The 21,227-nt window shown below is 41.6% G+C and overlaps 1 protein-coding gene across 2 annotated transcripts in view; it reads left to right on the top strand.

Moving 5' to 3' along the window:
• Nucleotides 1–12,182: 12,182 nt before the first annotated feature.
• Nucleotides 12,183–21,227, top strand: part of SLC37A1 (solute carrier family 37 member 1) — a 60,474-nt gene continuing 51,429 nt past the window's right edge. For both annotated transcript variants that reach the window (XM_077818131.1, XM_077818129.1), the window contains exons 1-3: nt 12,183–12,284; nt 16,859–17,127; nt 19,099–19,180. In XM_077818131.1, coding sequence (XP_077674257.1) covers nt 17,072–17,127; nt 19,099–19,180 — 138 coding nt within the window. In that variant the 5' untranslated portion in view covers nt 12,183–12,284; nt 16,859–17,071. The remainder of the gene's footprint in view (nt 12,285–16,858; nt 17,128–19,098; nt 19,181–21,227) is intronic.

The raw sequence follows: 21,227 nt of genomic DNA, 5'->3' as shown, positions 1-21,227 counted from the left end.
AGTCATGTCTGCAACTGATGGGTGATCAATCACACCGGACCCAGAGGCAGCGTGACACAGCAAGACTTATAGACTCTGGATTCAGACTAAAGCCTACGAAAAGGATGGGTGAGATGGAAGACTTTGGAGGGTAGCATTCTGCTGCCAACATGGAAGGGCATCGGTGCATGCCCAACAGAGACCCAGCTCTTCCTTGTGCCCGGCTTTCCTGGCCAGTTAGCGTCCACAAGCTACAAACCCAAGCCACGAACTCAAGCCACATTCAGGACTGGTAACTATACAGCAGCTGCAGAACATTTGGTGTGTGTGTGTGAGTGTCTGTGTTTATATGTGTGTGTGTGTGTGTGTATGTGTATATACATAGGTATTAGATATTAGTTATTGGTCTTAAATCAAATTGTGTTATTATAATAAACGTGACATCTTGTCTTGTCCCCTGAAACGATCCTGTGCAGTTTTGTCTGGATAACAAAGACCAGAATAAATGGTGGAAACTGATGGATGCCCTGTGCATCTGAGGGTGCTAGAGGATAAAGAAAGAAGAAAAATAATAGACAATTAAATCTCATGCTTCAGTGCTTAAGTCGATTGCCTCAGCAGTTGGGAAGGATTCCCAGCTTTCCATGTAAAGCACTGCATGGTGCATTGGCTAGGTGCATTATTTGTGAGCCAAAAGGGAGGTGGGGAAGAGTTCTGTTTCCTCTAAAAATGCCTGGTGCTAGCCACTGCTAGAGGTAGGACATTGGAATTCATGGACTAGTGATGTGATCTGGTCTGGAAAATCTTATGTTCCTGGATAAATAAACAGAAGTGGTGTTCTTAAGTTCCACTAAAATTGAATTGTCACTGCCAGTATGACTACAGGGAAGTTGCTAAACCACTGAGCTGGTATTCAGGTACCGCATGATGGGTGCAGTATAAGAACCTATATCAAATAAACAACTTATGCAGTCATCTATACTCTGGCTAAATGTGTCTTTTTTGCCTGATGACTCTGTAGTCTTTTCTCAGGACAAGTCTACCCTATTGTGACGGGGCACACTTACCCTGCACTGGTACTGTGAGGATTAACTGTACTCTCTGGGCCATGGAGGCCACACCCCTGTTGCCCTGCTGGGAATGCTTTGGTTGGAGACTAAATATGAAAGGGAGCAGCTTGGCTCATTCAGGGCTGACTGCTGAAGAGGAAGGATGCATGCTGTCAGCTCCAGACTGGGAACTGTGGAAGCCCCTGATGGTGGAAGCCAGGGACGCTGAGATTCTGGAGGGTGCCCAAGGAGTATCAGAGCTGCTGGGAGCTGCACTGACCAAGGAGCCCAGAGACCCCAGGGACGCTGCATCAGGAACAGGGTAGAAAGTAGCTCAGGGGGACAAGTTACTGTGCCATGTGGGGTCAGTGTGTTTTGGGTGGATTTCCTGCTGACTCAGTGGCAGGCATACTTACCACTGACAGGGCCCTGAGCTGGGACATGGTGGAGCAGGGAGAGCCTGGGTCCCCCTACCCAGCTGCCATCTCCCCCCTCACCCCCAAGTGACAGCCCACTCCCCTGACTGGTCACCAGGCCAAACAGCCCTACTGAAGAGGGCCATTATACTGACTCTGGCCACCAGGCCACACATCCCTGCTGAACAGGGCAGACATATTGAATTTTACCCCAGGCCAACCTATCCCAAGATAAGGAATAGTTGTATACACTCAGCCACAGCGCCATCATTACCCCTACCCCGTCCCAAGGAGGGACAGGGCACACTTGCCCTGCGACACCTAACAAATTAAGTTGACCTAAGTTACATCAATGTACAGCTACTGAAGTAATTAAATCACTTTTGCATGTCCACACTACACTTCTTTTGTCACTCCTCACCAGGAGTGCTTGCGCCAATTTGGCTGGCATTGTGGGGCATTGTGGGACAGCAAAAGTCGATGTAAGCAATGCTGTGTCTACACTGACACTGCATCGACCTAGCTACATCAGTTTAAGTGCTACATCTCTCATGGAGATGGAGCTATTAAGTCAGTGTAGTGGGTGAATTACATTGGTGGGATCTAGATTTTAGTGTAGATGTTTACAGAGTTAGCATACTGTAGTGTAGACCTGGCCTCAGTAATAGATCATGCAAATTTTTGTATTCTGATTTGCTGTTCTAAATCCCTCTGTTATAATTAGCTATTGGCCACAGAACTCATTCACGTACCCAAAACAAGTACAACCACTTCAACTTCTAACTATTTAGTCACCCTCACCTAATTATCGGTATCAAATCAATGTAGGGAGTGAAGAGGGTTCCCCACTTCACAGGGCAAGGAAGATAATGGGCTGTTATTGAGATAGCGAAAACTGAGAAGGTAACAGGGAGTAGTATTGGCTGTCGGCATAAGGAACTGGAGCACTGAGAATGGTAGCTAATCAGAACAGTGTGTTCACATCAGCCAATCATGGTACCCTATATGGAGAGATGTTTTGTGATAGTCAGTCAATTTTTAATCTATTTCTTATGTGTGGAGTGCAACATGTGCAAAGGAATGTCTTTTTCACATTAGTTTACACACAAGTCTATACATTCAATATGTAGAAACGTGGCACTTATTAATGCTCTGCCACTGACCTACTGGGTGGCAAGTCACTTCCCCTCCCTGTGCCCCCATTTCCCCATTTGTGAATTGGGGATAATAATACTGATCTCCCTTTGTAAAGTGCTTTGAAATCTTCTGATGAAAAGTGCTCAAAAAGAGCTAGGTATTCTTGTTCTATGGCATAGTCTCATGATTTTATTCCCCAGGGAACAAAGGTGAGGAGGGACAAGACATTTTATTAAAAAGTAGTTCAATGTTGCTTAATATTGACTTAGCTAACAAACTCCTTGTCCTTTGGCTTTGGAGTTTATTTCGTGAATGGTTATTAATCTGCGGGAACGTCCTGTTTTGAGATATTTAACAATACTGAAATCAAACTTCCCCAGCTATCAGAGCAAAAGAAGCTGTACACTTACTAACTCATAATTGTATGACTATTTCTCACTTGTGCAAATCCCCTGTGTCTGAATGAGGGAGTCTGTACAGTTATTTCTTAATAACTTTGTGTAGTATACAAACCATTCTTACTACTTTCAGAATTTGACATCTGCTTGTCAACACTAAACATAACCACCTCCTTTTCTTATCTCCTCCTTCCTTCCCCCTAATAACACCTCTGTGATGATCGGGGAATTTGTCTGTACAATTTGTGAATTCTGTTTGAGATTATGAGCTCTGTATATGTCTATCAGACTGCAAACTCCATTTTGATTGTAAGGCTGGTCATTACCTTCCTACTGTCTTTTGACCTCTATCTTGAACCAGAATTCCAGAGGGGTGCTAGAGAGAGAGAGGGACCCAGAGTCTGGGCTCCATGCAGGGTCCAGAGGCTTAAAATTCCAGGGACCAGTGGCTGAGTTCCCTCACAGTAGTCTAGTGTTTGGCTGAAATGGGGCACTCAACTGTGGTCTCTTCACAGTTTCTTATATAACCAGATGCTCAATTGGCATTTACAATCACAAGTTGTTAAAGAACCTTGTGTGCTTTTATCCTCTCCAATAAGCCAGCCATGTGCACTCCAGACTTCTAGCCCTTAAAGAGTGCTCCATTTTAGACCCTTCCCCATACACTCTCATCCCTCCTCCAGTAGCAGCACATCTGTGAACTGGAGCGGTTTTTCACTACCTAGGCACTGAGATGGCTCTCTGGAACCCTTTTTAGAATCCTGTCACTAATTTAAGATGAAAGTTGAAGTGATTTCTCTGATTCCAACAGAACTCATCTCTGCTCTGGATACAGTTAAATTGTCATTGCCAGAGTAGACTTATTTCTGGGGCTCATTCCTGAACCATTGAAGTCAGTGAGATTTTTTTTCTATTGACTTCAGAATAGGGGCCCTGAATGTCAAATTCGTTTCCTTTGGAATGCACCAGGTATTTTTTAAAAAATCCTAGAAAAGAATATTCTCGGATCTTTTGTCAGGTCTTCACATCCACCCCTCTTCAAATTACACAAATTAACTCTCAATACAGAATATATTATACTCATGAACAAACTATAACCCTTCCAGCAAAAGTGGAGCTGCTTAACATATGTGTATGTATCCCTCTGTGTTTATGGCTAAGAAAAAGGTTTGTTTTACACATGAAAACAAATGAATGGTTTACTTAGTCCTTCCTTCCCTACACTCTGCAAACACAGATGCTCCTGAGACATAGTTTGTCACTGCCTAAGGACAAAAATATGGAGGAAGCCAGTCTTGAAATACTGGTAGCACTTCATTACTCCTCACCTAATGCAACCCTGCTCAGCTTCTATTGCAGACCCAAGAGAAGTGGTAATACCTACTCCAGAACTCCTCAAACCTTACAGCTGACTTTGAAGTGCTTAGCATATTCCATTCTTAAGACAAGTATTTTTCCCCTAAACTTTTATATAAAAAAGGGAGTTTCCCCTTCCAATATTTGGAAGGGGACAACAGAGAAAATGACACACCAAATACCATTTAAAGGAAAAACTCTCTTCCTCCACCAGGAAATTAATCTTATGAACTCTTCCTCAACACTTCTATAACAGGTGAAGTTACGGCAGCCCCTAATGAGAGAGTTGGCACTAACTAGGTAAATAAGATCTTTTTATGCCAATTGCACTGATCAATAAAGAAAGGAAATGCTCTTAGTATTACCTATAGCATATAGGACAACTTTATTTATTTCTTCATCGCAAGGTTTTATTGCAAAGTGTGTTTTTAAAACAAACACTCATAAGAAATTCCCAGTTCTACTTATTTGGGCCCAATTCATAATAATGTAGCAGTAAAGTGGCCAGATCTCTTCATTACAGTTATCTGAAGCCCAATTTAGCAAAGGAGACAGAGGATGAAGGATAAAAGTGAAATGACTAGGGTAGTTAGGGCTAATACCCTCCTTCTTGCTCTCTAATGCTATGACACTTAATAGGCCTGCTGAAGCTGAAGCTGTTTTGGTCATTCAAATATAGGCTGCTTCTGCTTGTCATGATTAGTCTTTTCTTTTACCACAGTATTTGTAGTTCTGGCTTCTTCTGAGAGAGTTGATAGATTGGTGGTGGTCTGTACTATTACTGCCTATTGCAGGCTGCAGGCCCTTCTGTTTTTTTCCCATATGACTAGGGCCCTACCAAATTCAAGGTCCGTTTTGGTCAATTTCACAGACGTAGGATTTTAAAAATTGTAAATTTCACTATTTCAGCTATTTAAATCTGAAATGTCAGTGCTGTAACTGTAGGGTTCCTGACCCAAAAAGGAGTTGTGGGGGGTTTCAAGATTATTGTAGGGAGGGTTGCAGTACTGCTACCCTTAGTTCTGCACTGCTGCTAGAGGGGCACTTCTGCACCGCCTTCAGAGCTGGGCAGCGGGAGAGCGGCAGCTGCTGGCTGGGAGCCCAGCTCTGAAGGCAGAGCTGCCGCCAGCAGCAGCGCAGAAGTAAGGATGGCATGGTATGGTAAGGTATGGTATTTCCACCCTTACTTCTGCATTGCTGCCTGCAGAGCTGGGCCCTCAGTCAGCAGCCACCACCCTCCGGCTGCCCAGCTCTGTGCCCAGCAGCACAGAAGTAAGGATGGGATGGAATGGAATGGTAGTGCCGCCCTTACTTCTATGCTGCTGCTGGCAGGGTGCTGCCTTCAGAGCTGAGTGCCCAGCCAACAGCTGCCACTCTCCAGCCGCTCAGCTCTGAAGGCAGCGTAGAAGTAAGGGTGGCAACACCATGACCTCCCCCTACAAAAACCTTGTGACCCCCTGTAACTCCCTTTTGGGTCAGGACCCCCAATTTGAGAAACACTGGTCTCTCCCATGAAATCTGTATAGTATAGAATAAAAGCACACAAGTCCCGATTTCACGGTGGGGAGACCAGATTTCACTGTCCATGACGTGTTTTTCATGGCCGCGAATTTGGTTGGGCCCTACATATGACTAGCCTCCAATCGTAGGCACTGTTCCCTCTAAGCTGTGCATGTGTGCACATGCACACAGATCCTAAACCCCACACACATGGAGAAACACCACGTGCACAAAAATTTGCACAACAATTTGCACAGAAAAAATTTTTTGCACACAAGAAATTTTTTGCGCACACAGACTGTAAAAAATTAGAGGGAACATTGATCCTAGCTCAATCCTAGGCTACAATCATGGAGAGTGGAAATATAGGAGTTATTTACTTGTCTATTTTCATCTCTTCATCTATCAGTAATGGTCCCCATAATCTTCTCCTTCAGCTCAGAGATCTCTAGTCAGTTTGAGAAGTGTGGAGATAAAGACACTACTTCTGATGAGCCAAGAAAAACACCATGGCTTTTTATGGGGAACAGATTTAGGCTTCTCAAGCTAAGATCATCAAAAGAACATTCTTCTCTTTGAAGTTATGTTAATGCAATACCTGATTGCACTCCCACACCATGACTTTATACTCTTACAAAGACATGTAGCAGCCCTTCTGCAACTTTATAACTTCCTCAAATATTGAGATTTGAGTGTCTTTCTTCTAACCCTCTCTATACATGTTTGGTGCCAAAAGGCTGTTGATACAGATTATGGGATTACATATGCAGTTTGCTATTCCTTTCCTTCTCTCATTTTCTCTCAATCTGTGCATTGTTCCCATCCAGACTTCTGTGGGAGGGGATCAGATGGGACATAAGATTGGCAATATGTTGACTTGCACGCTGCATTTATAGTAAAGTTAAAAGAAAAACAATCCTTTTTTTAAAAAAATTCAGAGTTCTTAATGTGTTGTTGGTACTCTTTCTGTGGGCAGGGGTCAGATGAGAATTACCGGTAGTTTATTTTCCAGATGCTTTAAGAAAGGATTGATTAAGCATCTAGAACTTGTGGCCCTGTCAAGGTAACTTACTGGTACATCTTGCCCTACAGTCATGGATTTTCCAAATCAAGGATTATTTTGGTTGGGAGGGACCTCCTGCTACATGGCAGCATTGATTAAATTGGGCTAGTTCAATCGTACCCATGTTAGAAAATGCAGGCGAGGACTAAAGGGGAGAACAATTCCTCACGGATTCCTTTATGGAATTCTGCTCAAGTTGTTTCACAGAGAGGTAAGTTTTGCCCCACTATGGAATATTTGTGATTCCACCTCCCATCTCAAATCTGGGATCTGCAGGAGACAAGTGCCCACTATACTCACTATAGGAGCTACTGGTTCCTAGTAGAATGGATAAAATGGAGCTTTCTTTGCCCAGGTCTTTCTCTGACACCTAATCCCCCAAGAAACAACATTCAAGATGATTCCTTTACTGAGAGGGGCTCCATGGAAAACCTCCACAAGGGCCCAGTAAGAGTGGGATAATGGCACAGAGGCATCTGACCTCATTTGTCTGAATGAAACAAGAGATTTGTGTGTGCCTCATAGATCATGCTATGAGTCATTATTATAGGGGCCAGGTCTAGCACTCATGAAGGCACTTCCACAGCCATCCACAATAGTGTGTTCTGTTGCCTAATCGTTCCAGTAGTTATAGGTTTTCTTAATATTTAACATAATTTTCTCTGCTGCTGTTTAATTGGATTCTTACCTTATCAGTCCTTATCTAATGAGAGTAATTGCTTCCTGCCCTCTTAGAAGTATTCCCTTAATATATGTGATATTTGCTCAGTTTTGAGAGCACAACATGCACTCGCAACAGATGCCTTTCTCCAAGATTGGTAATGCAGAGTAGGCTTCTGTTTCCCCTGTGCTCTGATCCAAATGAATCTAGATTCAGACTTCCCCAAGATCTAGGTGGTTTTAAATCTGGCATTCCAGTCCTGGCACAACTGTAGTTAAAAATGCACAAGAGTTTGCCATACATTTTTTTTATTTTACAAAACCATTTCTAACTTGTAACTTTTATCAAAAAGTTAGTGTCCTTTAATGTTTGATTAGAAAGACATTACTTCAACAAGGGGATTTTAGTTCTTTGGATAGAACAGCCACAGATGAAATCTTTATTTATTGAGGAATGGAGAAATATTTACTCTGGTCATAACAAAAATATTTGTTGAAAATGTTCTGGTAGTGCCGTCACACCAGCTATAAGTGTGCCCAAAGCCTTTCCCTGTAAAACCAGTTAAAAGTAGTGACCCCATCAGAAGTTTGTCCAAAGCAGGGCAATAGGTCTGCCTCGCTCCCTGTGCTCCTCCAAAGTAACTGAAATTGACCATCTTGTCTTTGCTGTGTGAGTTTGATTCAGTGCCTGTGGAAGTCAATGGAAAGACTCCCATTGACTTCAGTGGGCTTTGGACCACATCCTTAGTTCAGAGGTGCCATCTCAATCAGGCTGAAACAGAAATGTCTTGGTTCAGGAACTCTGTTGAACTCCCTTCCTACGGATGTGGACCAGAATTTTTTGTTGGCTCTCTTAAGCGGATATAAATCCAGATCACTGCACCTGTAGCTATTTTCCCCCTCCCTTTTGTTACCAGCTCTTCTTTTTGGATTGTTTTTCTTTACCAAGGTTTGATGACTGGTTATATCTGGACTGGCCCCAATTTTGGTGTAAATTGTTCATATGATATCCCATGTCCTCTGCTGGGGAGACAAAGGCTGTTAAAATTAATGAAAACAAATGAAGACCAATAGTTGTACCAGTGCCTGGAATTCTGCTACTTCTTTGGAAATAGTAACCCATTGTTAGCTAGAGAAGACATTAGCTTCTTTAAACTTCTGAAACTGCATGTACATAAAAGGCTAATCATAAGATGAAAATGAGATCACGCAATATAACATACTGGGTGGGAAACACATACCAGCTGTGTACATCTAAATGCTATATGTGGCTACGGGCTGCAATATCTGTATTAAGGCTCCAATTCAACAAAGCATCCTATTCAGCAAAGCACTTAAAGAATATGCCTAGCTCCCATTGCCGTCAAGTCATGAACTTAAATACTTTGCTGAGTCAGAGCTTTAAGGAGTTAAGAGTACACCTTAGTTCTGTATAAATGAAACTGACGTTCTGACCCAGGAAATTGGAGTACTTTTTCAGGCTGTGATGTCAGCAGGGATGTAGTCAAGGATATGTCAATACACAGAGCATAATAACTGTTTGTTTTTGCAGATAAGCACACACCTTTTTTTTTTTTTTTTTTTTTGCAATGTGAAAGCTGGTACTGACGTAACAAGGAAGGAAATGGTTTGTATAATCAATCCAGCAATGTACTGCCATCCTCATACGTACCTTCTATAAAGAAAAAGTCATTAAAACCCAACAATTATTTTGCATGGTGCTCTGGATTATGTATTCTGCTCTCGATGTTTTTTTTTTTAATCCTTTACTCCTGGCCATATCACTATCTGCATCTCAGGCTGGAGGCTGTCCTTCTGATTCTCCCTGCCACTGTTCTCCTGTGTAACTGGCGGACACAGACTCCTGTCACTCTTTGTATGTGTTCTTGCTTACTTGCTGGCAGCTGTGCTAAATGCAGCGGCGGTTTCTGGTGTTAGAGAAGAACGAGCTGGAAGAAATTTTTATTTGATCTTAATAAAAGCAGCATTTTCAGCTTTAAGAGGAGAATTGGTTTTATTTATTTGTTGGTTTATTTATTTTAAGGAGATGTTTGAAATCAGGGACTGGATGTTACCAAATCAAGCTTATGCCTTCCCCTGTAAGAATCACTCATACAGTGAATAGCAGTGTAGGAACAAAAACAAGGAGGAGTCCTTGTGGCACCTGAGAGACTAAGAAATGTATTTGGGCATAAGCGTTTGTGGGCTAGAACCCACTTCATCAGAAGCATAAAGTGGAAAATACAGCAGCAGGTATAAATACACAGCACATGAAAGGATGGGAGTTGCCTTACTAAGTGGGGGGTCAGTGCTAACAAGATAATTCAATTAACAGCAGGATACCAAGGGAGGATAAATCACTTTTGTAATAGTGATGAGAGAATGTTGGGACAGAGCAACTTCCTTGAGGCCCAGCTTCCCTACTTGTTGCACAGATGGGGAGTGGATAAAGCTTTGGCTCCACCTCCATGAGCCAGCCAGCATTGTTGAGCTGGTGTAGAGGGGGATGTAGTCGTGTCAGGCATCAGGCTGAGGCAGATCATTTCTCCTCTGGAGTAATAAAGGAACAAGGGGCCATATGGTGACTGGGCAACTCTGTACTGCCAGGGTTTGTGATAAAGTCACAATTTATCCCATACTGTATGATGTTTCTCTCTACTAGTTGTGCCAAAACTAAACATTTAACATACAGAGTAGGCGTGTTTGTTTTTCTGAAATTGGTCCCAAGTTGCTGGAGTACTTGTGAACCAGAAATGCTCTACTTTGAGGATAAGATTGGTCATAATCAAGGACAATGCTTCAGCTTCCAAGGCAGGGGCCAGTTTTTTCCCCACCTTAAATAGTTGTGAATGCTAATTATTCTGCTTGGAGGAGGAAGACAAGTGCTATTTCTAAAGTGGGAAAGTGAAGTACAGTATTTGTTTGGGCCTGTACTGGAATATTGTGGGCCTAGTCATAGAAAACAACTCTCTCCAATAGCTTTTGTAGTGGAGCTATTCCTTTAGATACCACAGAAAGGGCTGTATTTGGAAACTGAATTAAAAAATCTCTTTTTGAAGCTGTGTATATAATGACAATGGCCACTATTGTCAAATGTCAGAAAAAAGCAAGCTACACAATGGCTACCCAAGATCACAACTACTAGTGTAATTTTAATAAGCTTCAATGTAATGCCAAGGACCTGATTCTGCAAACACCACATTTAACTTTACTAGTTTAAATACTGCCATTGAAATGAATGGGCCTACCCATGATAGTAAAGTAGAGCATGTATGTTTGCAGGATCAGGCATAAGTAAAATCATGTTAGGAGCGAATGAGTTTGTTTAACTGTGAAAGCTGGGACAGGCAGTACAGGGGAGAAAATGAAATGAAGCATAACTTTCCAGTGAGAGCTGTGAGACGTTTTGTAAGCAGACTGCTGGAGCCCAGGATATTACATTATACAAAATAGAAGCTGTCTGTGCTGTAGAGGATAATTAAAGCTGCTACTTGATAACTGTTTACATTACTGAGTACTGAATAAACTAAACAGATTCTTAAAAACACAACTGAAATAAGGGTTTGTACAAATTAGAGAAGGGGGAATTAGATTAAGTCCATCTTCCTGTAAATGTAGGACCTAGTTTCTTGACAGAGTCTGATCCTGAAAAGTCTCCTACATGTTTTTAGAATCATAGAATCTCAGGGTTGAAACGGACCTAAGGAAGTCATCTAGTCTATTCCCCTGCTCAAAGCAGAGCCAATCCCCAATTTTTGCCCCATCCATAAATGGCACCCTCAAGGGTTGAACTCACAACCCTAGGTTTAGCAGGCCAATGCTCAAACCACTGAGCTGTCCCTCCTCCCCACGTTCATGCCTCTGTTCTTTGGGTATGGTGAGCAGTGTTACCCACTCCCACAATTTTATCATAAGTCTAGCAATATTTAGTATTTTTATTTAAGCCCTAGTGACAGGAATCAAGTATATACATGAGCAGTTCAACTTTCATTTTTTTTTTAAAAAGTAAATTTCTAGCCTTCCTGGTTATTGAGTAAAGTTTAAAAATGTGATGCAAATGCACAAACCAGATGGCAAATAAAACAACCCCCAAATCATTATTTTTAAGCCATTTTCATGAATCTGCCTCATAATTTTTGAACATTTGAGACTGGCAGTACTAGGAGAGTAGCCCTATCGAATTCCTCAGATTGCATAAAGTTAAGCACCTGCATGGGTTTTTGAAGGATTGGGGCCAATGACTGTACCACGTCTCAGACTGATGACATTTGATAAGTAGGCACTGTTCTGGAAATGTATCTTGTATTTTCAAAATCTCAAACAAATACAAAAGCATAACAAAAAAAGCCTGAATGCACAAATTAAAAGTGTCAGGTTAAAACTCATGTTATTTACAAAACAAAAAACAAAAAAAACCCCAACCCTTACAAATAGTACCTTTTGTTGATTAAAACAAAAGTTTAGAAATATAACTAAGGTCCCACTCAGGTGGGACTCATTTCTGGCGCAGAACCCGACTTTCCATCATTTTATATTTGGTTGCCTCTCCTGGCTTGGCCAATAAAAACACACCAATCGCTTTCACTCGTGTTTCTGGTCAGTTTTGCTTTCAGATTCCACTGCACGTAGCACGAGGGTGCTGCAATTGTGTATCGAACAAGCCGGGGGGGGGGACGTGTTTTCTGTTCCCTGGAACTCGTGGGTTTTCATCGAGAGAGCATTTCAGGTAGGGCGGTGTTTACACAACCTAAAATTTGTGCCCAAACTGGTGGCCCGACAGCAATTATTTGTAACAACGGAAACGCAGCTGTAATGGACGTTTTGGAATGAAATGCCTCAGGGTCCCCAGCACGCTGCACGCGTGGGTTAAGGCCGAAGCGCTGCTGGGTGATACGCGGGGCAGGGTAACCGTATGACCGGCGGGAGCTGTGTTTCCCGCGTCCCGTGGCTTCCCCTCTCGGCCCTGGGCACGCGGCGCCGCTTGCGTCTTCCCCACCAGAGGGCCGAGCTGCGGGGAGGCGCGCCCGGCGAACAGGTTCTCCTCCAGCGCACGGAAAGCTGGGGCCGGCTGAGCATGAATGAAACCAGAGGGAGCCACGCCTGCAGCTCGGCTGAAGCAGGAAGTATCCGAGCAGCAAGGAAACAGCAGCCAGGGCTGCGCGGAGGCAGTGCACTGCAAGCTGATCTCCAGGCGCGATTTTCTGGTAGACTCTTGTTCTAGGGTCGGTCTGTGCCTAAGCTGGGAACAGGGGGGGGGGGGTCTCGGGCTCTGGGAGGGGGTTAGCTGGAGGGGGGGGAGTGATGCTGGTTAGGGAGATGCACATGCTGCCGCCGCCTGGGAATAATGATTTCCACCTATGCGTGACAGGGAGGGTGTGAGTGGCACGGGCCAAGAGTTACAGCTTTGTGCTAATTTTCCAGACAGAGAGGGGTCTTTATTTCTGGTTGCCCTCTTTTGCCGGCACCTGCATCTCCCCCTCCCCGTCTTACTTATTAACTCTACCGCTGCTTCGCTCCGTAAAGCCTTTTGAAGATACACAGTTTGCGTGGAAGAGGCTGTACACAAGGTGATCCCAGTCCGGCACGCTCTTGCATGAGTAGTTGCCCTGGCTTCGGTGAGACTAGACTGTTCGCACGGGTACGTTTTGGGGTAAGGGGACTAATCTGTAGGGGTGAAACAGAACGTCTTCCCTCGGCTGACATCCTCATTTCCCCTAGGGATGGGGTTGAGGGTGAATCATCGTTCCTGCTTCCTTTTCCCAAGGTGACAGTCAGTTGAATGTCTGGACTTCTGGAAGTGCTTGAAATGTGATGGAAGCTAGTGGTGTGTTCAGAAATAAATTCTGTTGGTGGTGGTTGTTTTTTTTCCTCGTGTGGGTTGAAAGAGTGGTAAGAATCTACTAGCTGCAGGTCCCAGACAGGAAGTTTCCTCAGAGACATTACTGATAACCACAGTATGAGGTAAACTTATAGGCACCATGACAGGTTTCAGAGTAACAACCGTGTTAGTCTGTATTCGCAAAAAGAAAAGGAGTACTTGTGGCACCTTAGAGACTAACCAATTTATTTGAGCATAAGCTTTCGTGAGCTACAGCTCCGATGAAGTGAGCTGTAGCTCACAAAAGCTTATGCTCAAATAAATTGGTTAGCCTCTAAGGTGCCACAAGTCCTCCTTTTCTTTTTGTTTATAGGCACCATTTATACAACAGATTGTTTTGCAAGAAACCTGTATTTGTCTTGAAAAGGGAAGACAGTAATGGGGTGTGCGTGTGTTTATATAATTTAAGGCACAGTGTCTCGGACAAGCAACACTAAAGCGATGACAAAACTCAGAGATAAACTCTGCTCTAGGTGGTGTTGAATGTGAAACCTACATCCTGGAAAGTTTTCATAAAGACCAGGAAGTTCCACCACCTGTTAAAAAAGAGAAACTTAGATTTTCTCTTTCCTCTGTTGTCAAAATGCTCTAGGAGTAATCATTATGCAGCCAATAATGACTATTCATATTTAAATACCAGTGTTGTTGATTCATCATGTTGACGCTTTGGGAGACTGGGAAGTTGTCATCAATGCAACATTTCAGCTTTACTGGTCATCACAGACCAATACAAGCTATGTTGCTATTCCAGAAGGTTTTGTTTTTTAGGTTTTTTGTTTGTTTTGTGTTTTTGTTTTGAAATGCCTTATGAGTTAAAACAAAGCATCCTGGGTGCCAATATGCCTCATTTGTTTATTAAAAGAGTTTATAAACTAATGAAAATAGCAGTTTAGGGCTAGGTTTTGGACTTTGTGTTTGATTCAGGGAGTGAAAACTACTTACATCTCTGCATGGTCTATTGGGACCTTGGGCCCAAGCATGCAGAGGTAAGTGGGTGCTGCATACCTGCTTACTCTATTTCTCCCAGAGTAGGTGGGAGTGGGCAGAGCCTTCTCTCCAATCCCCCAATGCACTGGGCAGCACAGCTTAGGCCAGCTTTGAGGGTTATTGCAATTTGCTGCCAGCTGCAAATTACTATACTTTCACAGAGCAAGGAGGAAGCAGGGTGGGGAATTATGCCTCAGGTGACTGTAATGCACAGTGCCTCTGGAGATGATGCAGTGTATGCACAACCCTAGCTCAGTGCTTTGCCTAAAGGCACAATCTAGCCCTTAGAATGCAAGTACCATTTTAAAGTTAATTATAGCATGCCTTCCACAATGCTGTAATAGAATGAGGAGATGATAAAATATTAATTTATCCAAGGCCGGATTTAGGAGCAGGTGATCCAGGCGACTGCCTGGGGTGCTGGGCTTGGGAAGGCACCGGGCTCGCAGATTTACAGATCCTAGCATGCAAACTTATTGTCTTATATGACCGGGTTAAATCATTCATGGAAATCATGCATCAAAGTCATGAAATAGGCTACAAATGCAATAAAAAAATAAGGTATTCAGAAGTTTAACAAATGGAGCAGGGGGCACCTAAGACATTCCTTGCCTGGGGTGCCGTTTGGTCTAGGGTCAGCCCTGCATTTGTCTACCATGCTTGAGGTGCCCCTTTCCTGCTATTCAGTTGCTTCTTTTATGTTAGAAAATTAGGTCCTTAGTGTTACTGAAAACAAAAGACTTGGAAACAAGTTAAAAGGTGGGTTTTTTTTCCTGATTTGTATATTTACACTTTAATAAAAAAAAGAAAATGATTCATCAGTAAGTTACCTATTATAGTTGCCATTGCCTTTGTAACGTACTACTGTCCCTTCCACAAATTAACTTAATATTAATACTTCATGCTGCCATAGAATGAATATAACTGTTGTTGCTATGGCTACATCTTTGTCACTCTTGTCACAAGAGTCACAGATTTTCATTTTCTTTCTTAAACCACTTCAGACATCTGGTGAACTGTCGGGTGGCTGGATGGATGGGATGATAAACAATTGCAATTTTTTTTACTGAGAACTTAAGCTGAGCTCTGCTCATAAAAACAGAGTTTTGGGGCTTTCTGTGGGTGGTGGATAAGAAGGTGAAATCATTCCCCACAAACCAGTGTCAGGGTGCTGTGCTGCACTTTTCATGCAGCTATTATTTCAGCCTTCTGCACCAGTTGTATGAGGCACAAATTTCTGCTGGAGCCCCGTTGTGGCCTTCGTACCAACTTATGTGGGACTAGTATGGAAATATATATAGGAGGTGTGTGGGCATTCCTGTGTGACTGTTTCAGCAGCAGAACCCTCTGTACAGGGTGTAAATTATGTGGCGGGAGGGGGCCTTGAGCAGGCTGTCCATAGCACGTGTGAACTTCACTCATGAAGAAAGGAAAAGTTAAACCAGGGTCAGCATGAGAAGCTAAGGGAGCAAGTGCAGAGCAACAAGAAAAACATATGGCAAGCTAATGGTGAATTCATGGTGAGAGGTGTAATTATTCCAGAAGTGATGAGATTTCTCCATCCCAAAGGCATAAAAACAAAACATCTAAAATATAGGTAGAGTTAGGTTAGATTTAGAAAGGTCAGCTTTGATACAACCATTATTGTGTTAAATACTGTCTGCTGTTGGAAGAGCAAAAGCACAGTTCTTATTTGTGCTAATACAGGAGAATAAAGATTAAAGGAATTAAGCTCACAAATCAGTGCCTCTGGCTGCCATGTGACATCTAACAATCCTATCCTAAGACAAGTCCTAGTTATTAGCAATAGTGAGTACTTTAAAATAAGATTTTTCTTTAGCTTACGTTCTTTTGCTTGTCTAGGGAGGTCAGTCTCAGTCTTATTACTTATCAGCCTCGGCCAAACATGCCAAATAGCAGCATGAATAGTGCACCATGCAATACCTGAAATGTGCGCCTTTTCCTATTAGAGAAGAGGGTCTAAAGCAACTGTGTTGGGCCAGGAATTGGTAAGTTCCCTATGGCATCAGAAATTTGAGTGCTTTTGGTGTTTTTAGAATACATCTTTTCCTGGTAGGGAATTGCCCACTTCCAGTCTCTTGGGACCAGAAGCAAAATCCAATGAAATCAATGGGTTCTATCCATTGACTTCAGTGGCCTTTAGATCACGTCCTCAATGAAGTCTTTTATCTGTACTGACGTCTTAAAGAAAAATTGTATTTAGGCTTGGTACCAACAAGTAAGAAAGGCAGCCTTTCAAATTTGTAATTTTTAAGTGGTTTAAGCTATTTCTCCAAATTTTTGATGTCTATAAAGTTGCAGTAGTATATTTACATTACTGAAAGAGGGAACCACTGATTAAAACTATAATTAAAATGCTAACTTTTCAACACTGCTTTGGTGGTGTTTTTTTTTTTTTTAAAAAAAAAAACCAGTTGAGTGAAGAGCTGACCATTCAAAGTGACAGAAAATATCAAAGAGGAGACCTAAAAGGAGATCTGCTTAGTGTGACATCTCTTCAGAACCATTCTGAAAAGTGCAAGTACACGACATTCAGAGCATCTTTGATAAAAAGCCTGAATCCAGGACAATCCTTTTCCAAATATAGCATTTTGTCACCTAAAACCCAGATCCTGGCAGTGAAGTAAATGGCTCAACTTCCCCCTGGAGTTCGCTTCATCGTTTTATTTACAAGCGATCAGTGGTAAGTTTTCAAGGATATCTTACAGACATCGCTCTCGGACAATATCAGATGTTTTCTGTGAAAGATTGTTCCATTGACTCAGTTTCTCTAACTTTTTATTTCTTGGAATATAAAACAAGTCTTTGGTAAGGAAATGTTGATTTAATTGCATAATGAAGAGCATTGCTAAAGATTTTTGAATCAGGAGATTTGACGCTAATACAGAGTGATCTGGGGGGGCTGGAATACATTTCCATCACCATTAATTTTGTAAGCTAGAGAATAAACACGTCTCCTGTTCTACTTCACATATTATGTGCTTGGGGAGGTGAATCACAGCCTTTATTTTGAGTTGCTTGGTTTATCTCTGTCGAAAAAAATCAATCTGTTTATCCTGGACCCAGATCTTCTTTCTTCTCCTGGGTCATATCATCATTTTATTTGTAACAGTGCCTAGCACAATAGGACCTTGATCTTGGTTGGTGCTACTATAAAATAAGTAACTATATTTGTCTGTTCTTGGAAACTAAAATCTGGAAGTCTTTTGACAACTTTTTAATTCTGTTTTGGTCTTGTCAGCTCTTTTCATGCTTTCAAGAGGGAGAGAGATAATTTGCCACTCTTATCTTGAAATCACTTATTTACTGTAACAAAGGAAAGAAATCAGTACTTCCCATTTGATCGATTTTTATCATACGCTTCATCTAACAGAGCTGCAAGGCAAGAGTCATTGCAGTTTTATTGTTTATTAAATGAAATCTTCAGCAATGGGCATAACATTGAACACCCAATGTAAGTTATGATACCAAAACCCAGATGGTGTGTTTGGGTAGCCTTACTTGCGGAGTCTTCTGTGCCGGTTTTACAAGCTAAGCAGGGCTAAACATTGTCAATTCTTGGATAAGAGGCCTCCAAGAAAATCCAGGAAATTGCTTGTGCTGGAGGATGTGTTAGCAATTCAGTAACTTGTATGTTTGCCTCTCAGTCAGTACTTGACCGATGCCTTAGAATAGCATTAGGGTCTACTGTATTTCTGGAGATACCATCCATTAGACAACACCCAAAACTGAAGTCCTGCCCCCTTGTGGTCACTTAGGATCCTGTGGTGGTTTTTGCAGCAGGAGGCATGTTGGCCATGTGTTTTGGCACAATACCAAGTATATGGCTTTTACAGAGTGCTGTGGCTACTTGCAGGTCTATTGGAGATTTAAATTGATACATTATATTTGTTCACGCTTTTGCTTATATATGCAGACAGACAACTGGATTTTATGTAGGATGCTGTGCTGAAGACATACAGCATGTAGCATTGTATAATCTATCAGACCATATACTTAACAGGTATTGGTAAGCAAAGTTGGAAGAGAATCTACTAAAGTACAACAAATCTTTCAAACTATTCTTCTCCATTTAAAAAAATGCACTAATGGTTATAAAGTAGATGTGAATGAAGCCATCAGTGTAAAGGCAAGCATTCTCAAACTTTTTTTTCTGGGATGGCTCACCTCTCATTGTCATAGGAACACACCTATCACATTTCCAATCAGATCACATCCCTTTGGCAACTACAGTTGCTTACGTGGAAAAGCAATAATAGGAAAATAAATAACCTTGTTTATTTTTCTTTTGTTTCTCTTTTAATATGCATTAGCAACTGGAAAGAGAGAAGAGCCAGCACCATGTGCTCTGTCCCACACACTCTCATTTGTGAATCTCGGGGGGTAAAGGTGTCACAGGTGCAAAAATGATGTTTTGCTCTGATGCTGGCTTAAATATAGAAACTATTGAAACTGCTAAAATTTATACCCCAATACACAGTAGTTAGTTAATTTAGAGTCTCTTTAGCTTGAAGGGTTTATGATGTGAAGTGGAAAAAAATGTGAAGAATACTTCAAAATATTTTGTTTTACGTAAGATGGTGGTAAATATAAATCTAGTGAATGAAATCACTTAGAAATATTAAAATAAATACTGATTTTTCTTTTGTTACAGGTGCAGGGCCTTCATTTTTGTTCTTACCTTTTTGCTATATGCTAGTTTCCACTTGTCAAGGAAACCTATTAGTATAGTGAAGGTAAGCAACAATGAATCATTTTGTTTAAATAGCCTCCTAATTTTGTCAAACGGGGCAGTATACTTTTGTGTGTGTGGTTTTTTTTTTTTTTTTCAAAGACAGTGTTAAAGTTTAACCCACAATGCTGTGAAAACAAGTGCCGATAATTACAGTTGTCGTAGCACAGTCCCATGCTATACATTTTTGGTGAGACCACACCTAGAATACTGCACATATTTCTGGTTTTAGGCCCTCACGTGAGTTAAGCTAAGTACATGTGTAACTGTTTGCGGGATCAAGGCTTGAAATCGTAGAAGAGTTGCTCAGAGCTGAGGAATCAGTCGAGACTAAGTAAACTATGTGGATTAGATCTTCAAGACGATTTTGGTTCTTGTGCAGTACCATGCATGAGCTAGTGCAGTGATGTCAGAGGAATATAATCTGTTTCATTTTAACTTTAGACTTTTAGCACAGATTGGCCGTACATTAACCTGAAGTTATTTCTCATGTATATTTTTAACTTTATTGCTTAATAGCCTGTTCATATTAAAGCCTTGCTCCATACAGTAAATAAATAGCATTGGAGTTGTTATCAGAATGCAAATTGCTTAGATATGGTTTCTTTGTTTACATTTCAAATTGTCAAGTGTTTCATTAACCTTTTGATTTCATTCCCTCTAAGAACCTATTTACCCAAGGGGTAAAACTGACTTTAGTATTGTTTCCCTGATCTCTATAGATTGGGATCGTCCATATGAAAAGCATGTTATCTTACTTAAGATTATATTTGGTTGGGGTTATAAAATAGTATTTTTTTTTTAAGAGTATAGTTCTCAAGTGTGAAATTCCCATCCATACTACTCTGGAAATCAGTGTTAGATCTTCCTGTTGATAGCTTGGCCTTAAGCAGAGTAAGCAGTTACTTGATCTAATTAAAAACTAATAAACTAAATCCCTTCCTCCCTGTATCTCCTTTGAAGTTTCCTGCAGCTTGATGTGTCAAACTATATTTTCTATTTTTATTTTTAGACTTGGTGGTGGTTTTTTTCCTCCTCTTTTTTTAGTACTGATCCTTCCGAAGTCTGTTTCTGCAGTGTCCATATATTTTCCTTTTGGGTGTAATGATACGCTAACTCATGGGCTCCACTCCTGCAACGTGATCTGTACGCGCAGATTCCTACATGTGTATGGAGTCCTGGTTATGTCAATGGGACTCTTCACACACCTAGAAGTCTGCTCATGCACATCAGCTTGCAGCATTGATATGTGCAAGTAGCTGTGTGCTTGGGGATGAGGAGAAATGTTTAAGATACAAACTGAAAAATAAAATTAAAAAAATGTGTTGAAGGAAAGGGCATTGCAATGTTCTCCTATGACATAAGGACAAATTCTGCTCTTATTCACAGCAGTGTAAATCCAGAGTAACTTCACTGAAATTAATGGAGCTATTCCAAATTTACACCTGTGTGGCTGAGAACATCACTTGCATAGGAGCATTTTTAGAAAAATATACCATTACCCCTTTATATATTGTGAACATTGTGAACAGATCACTTCTTCTTGTGGGGAAGGTATTCTGCTTCTGTTTGATATGTATGGTATCATGTACCACTGAAGTATGCTTGTTGACTTCTGTGGGAGCTGCTGGGCGAACTGGGCCATTTCCCCAGCATGTTCTGTAGTGTGCTGTTGGAGATGCCATCATTCCCATGAAATCTAAAATCCAAGTCCTTGCCTATTTCTGATCATCAAAGTTCCCATAGCACTTGTAGTGAGAATAGGGGTGTTGAACTCTGCTGTGTCAATCCTGGTAATTACATTTTGCCTACCTAAATTTCCCTTGCAGTTTCAATAGGGTGTGTTTTTTCTCTTCTATCCCTGTCCTAAATTTGGCTGTGCTGCATTATATGGGATGAAATACAATATATTGCCACTGGTGCTGCAAAGATTGACACACATGCTTAACGCTGTGCACACTGACTTTAATAGGACTATTCACGGTACTTAAAGTTAAGCAGGTACATAATTGTTTGCAAGACTGGGACTGTAGTTTTTGTCAATTTTGGAG

This window comes from Eretmochelys imbricata, chromosome 1 (genome assembly GCF_965152235.1).
Source record: "Eretmochelys imbricata isolate rEreImb1 chromosome 1, rEreImb1.hap1, whole genome shotgun sequence".
NCBI classification, from domain to species: domain Eukaryota; kingdom Metazoa; phylum Chordata; order Testudines; family Cheloniidae; genus Eretmochelys; species Eretmochelys imbricata.
Note: the sequence above shows the minus strand (reverse complement) of the source record. Positions and strands in the feature narration are given on the sequence as shown.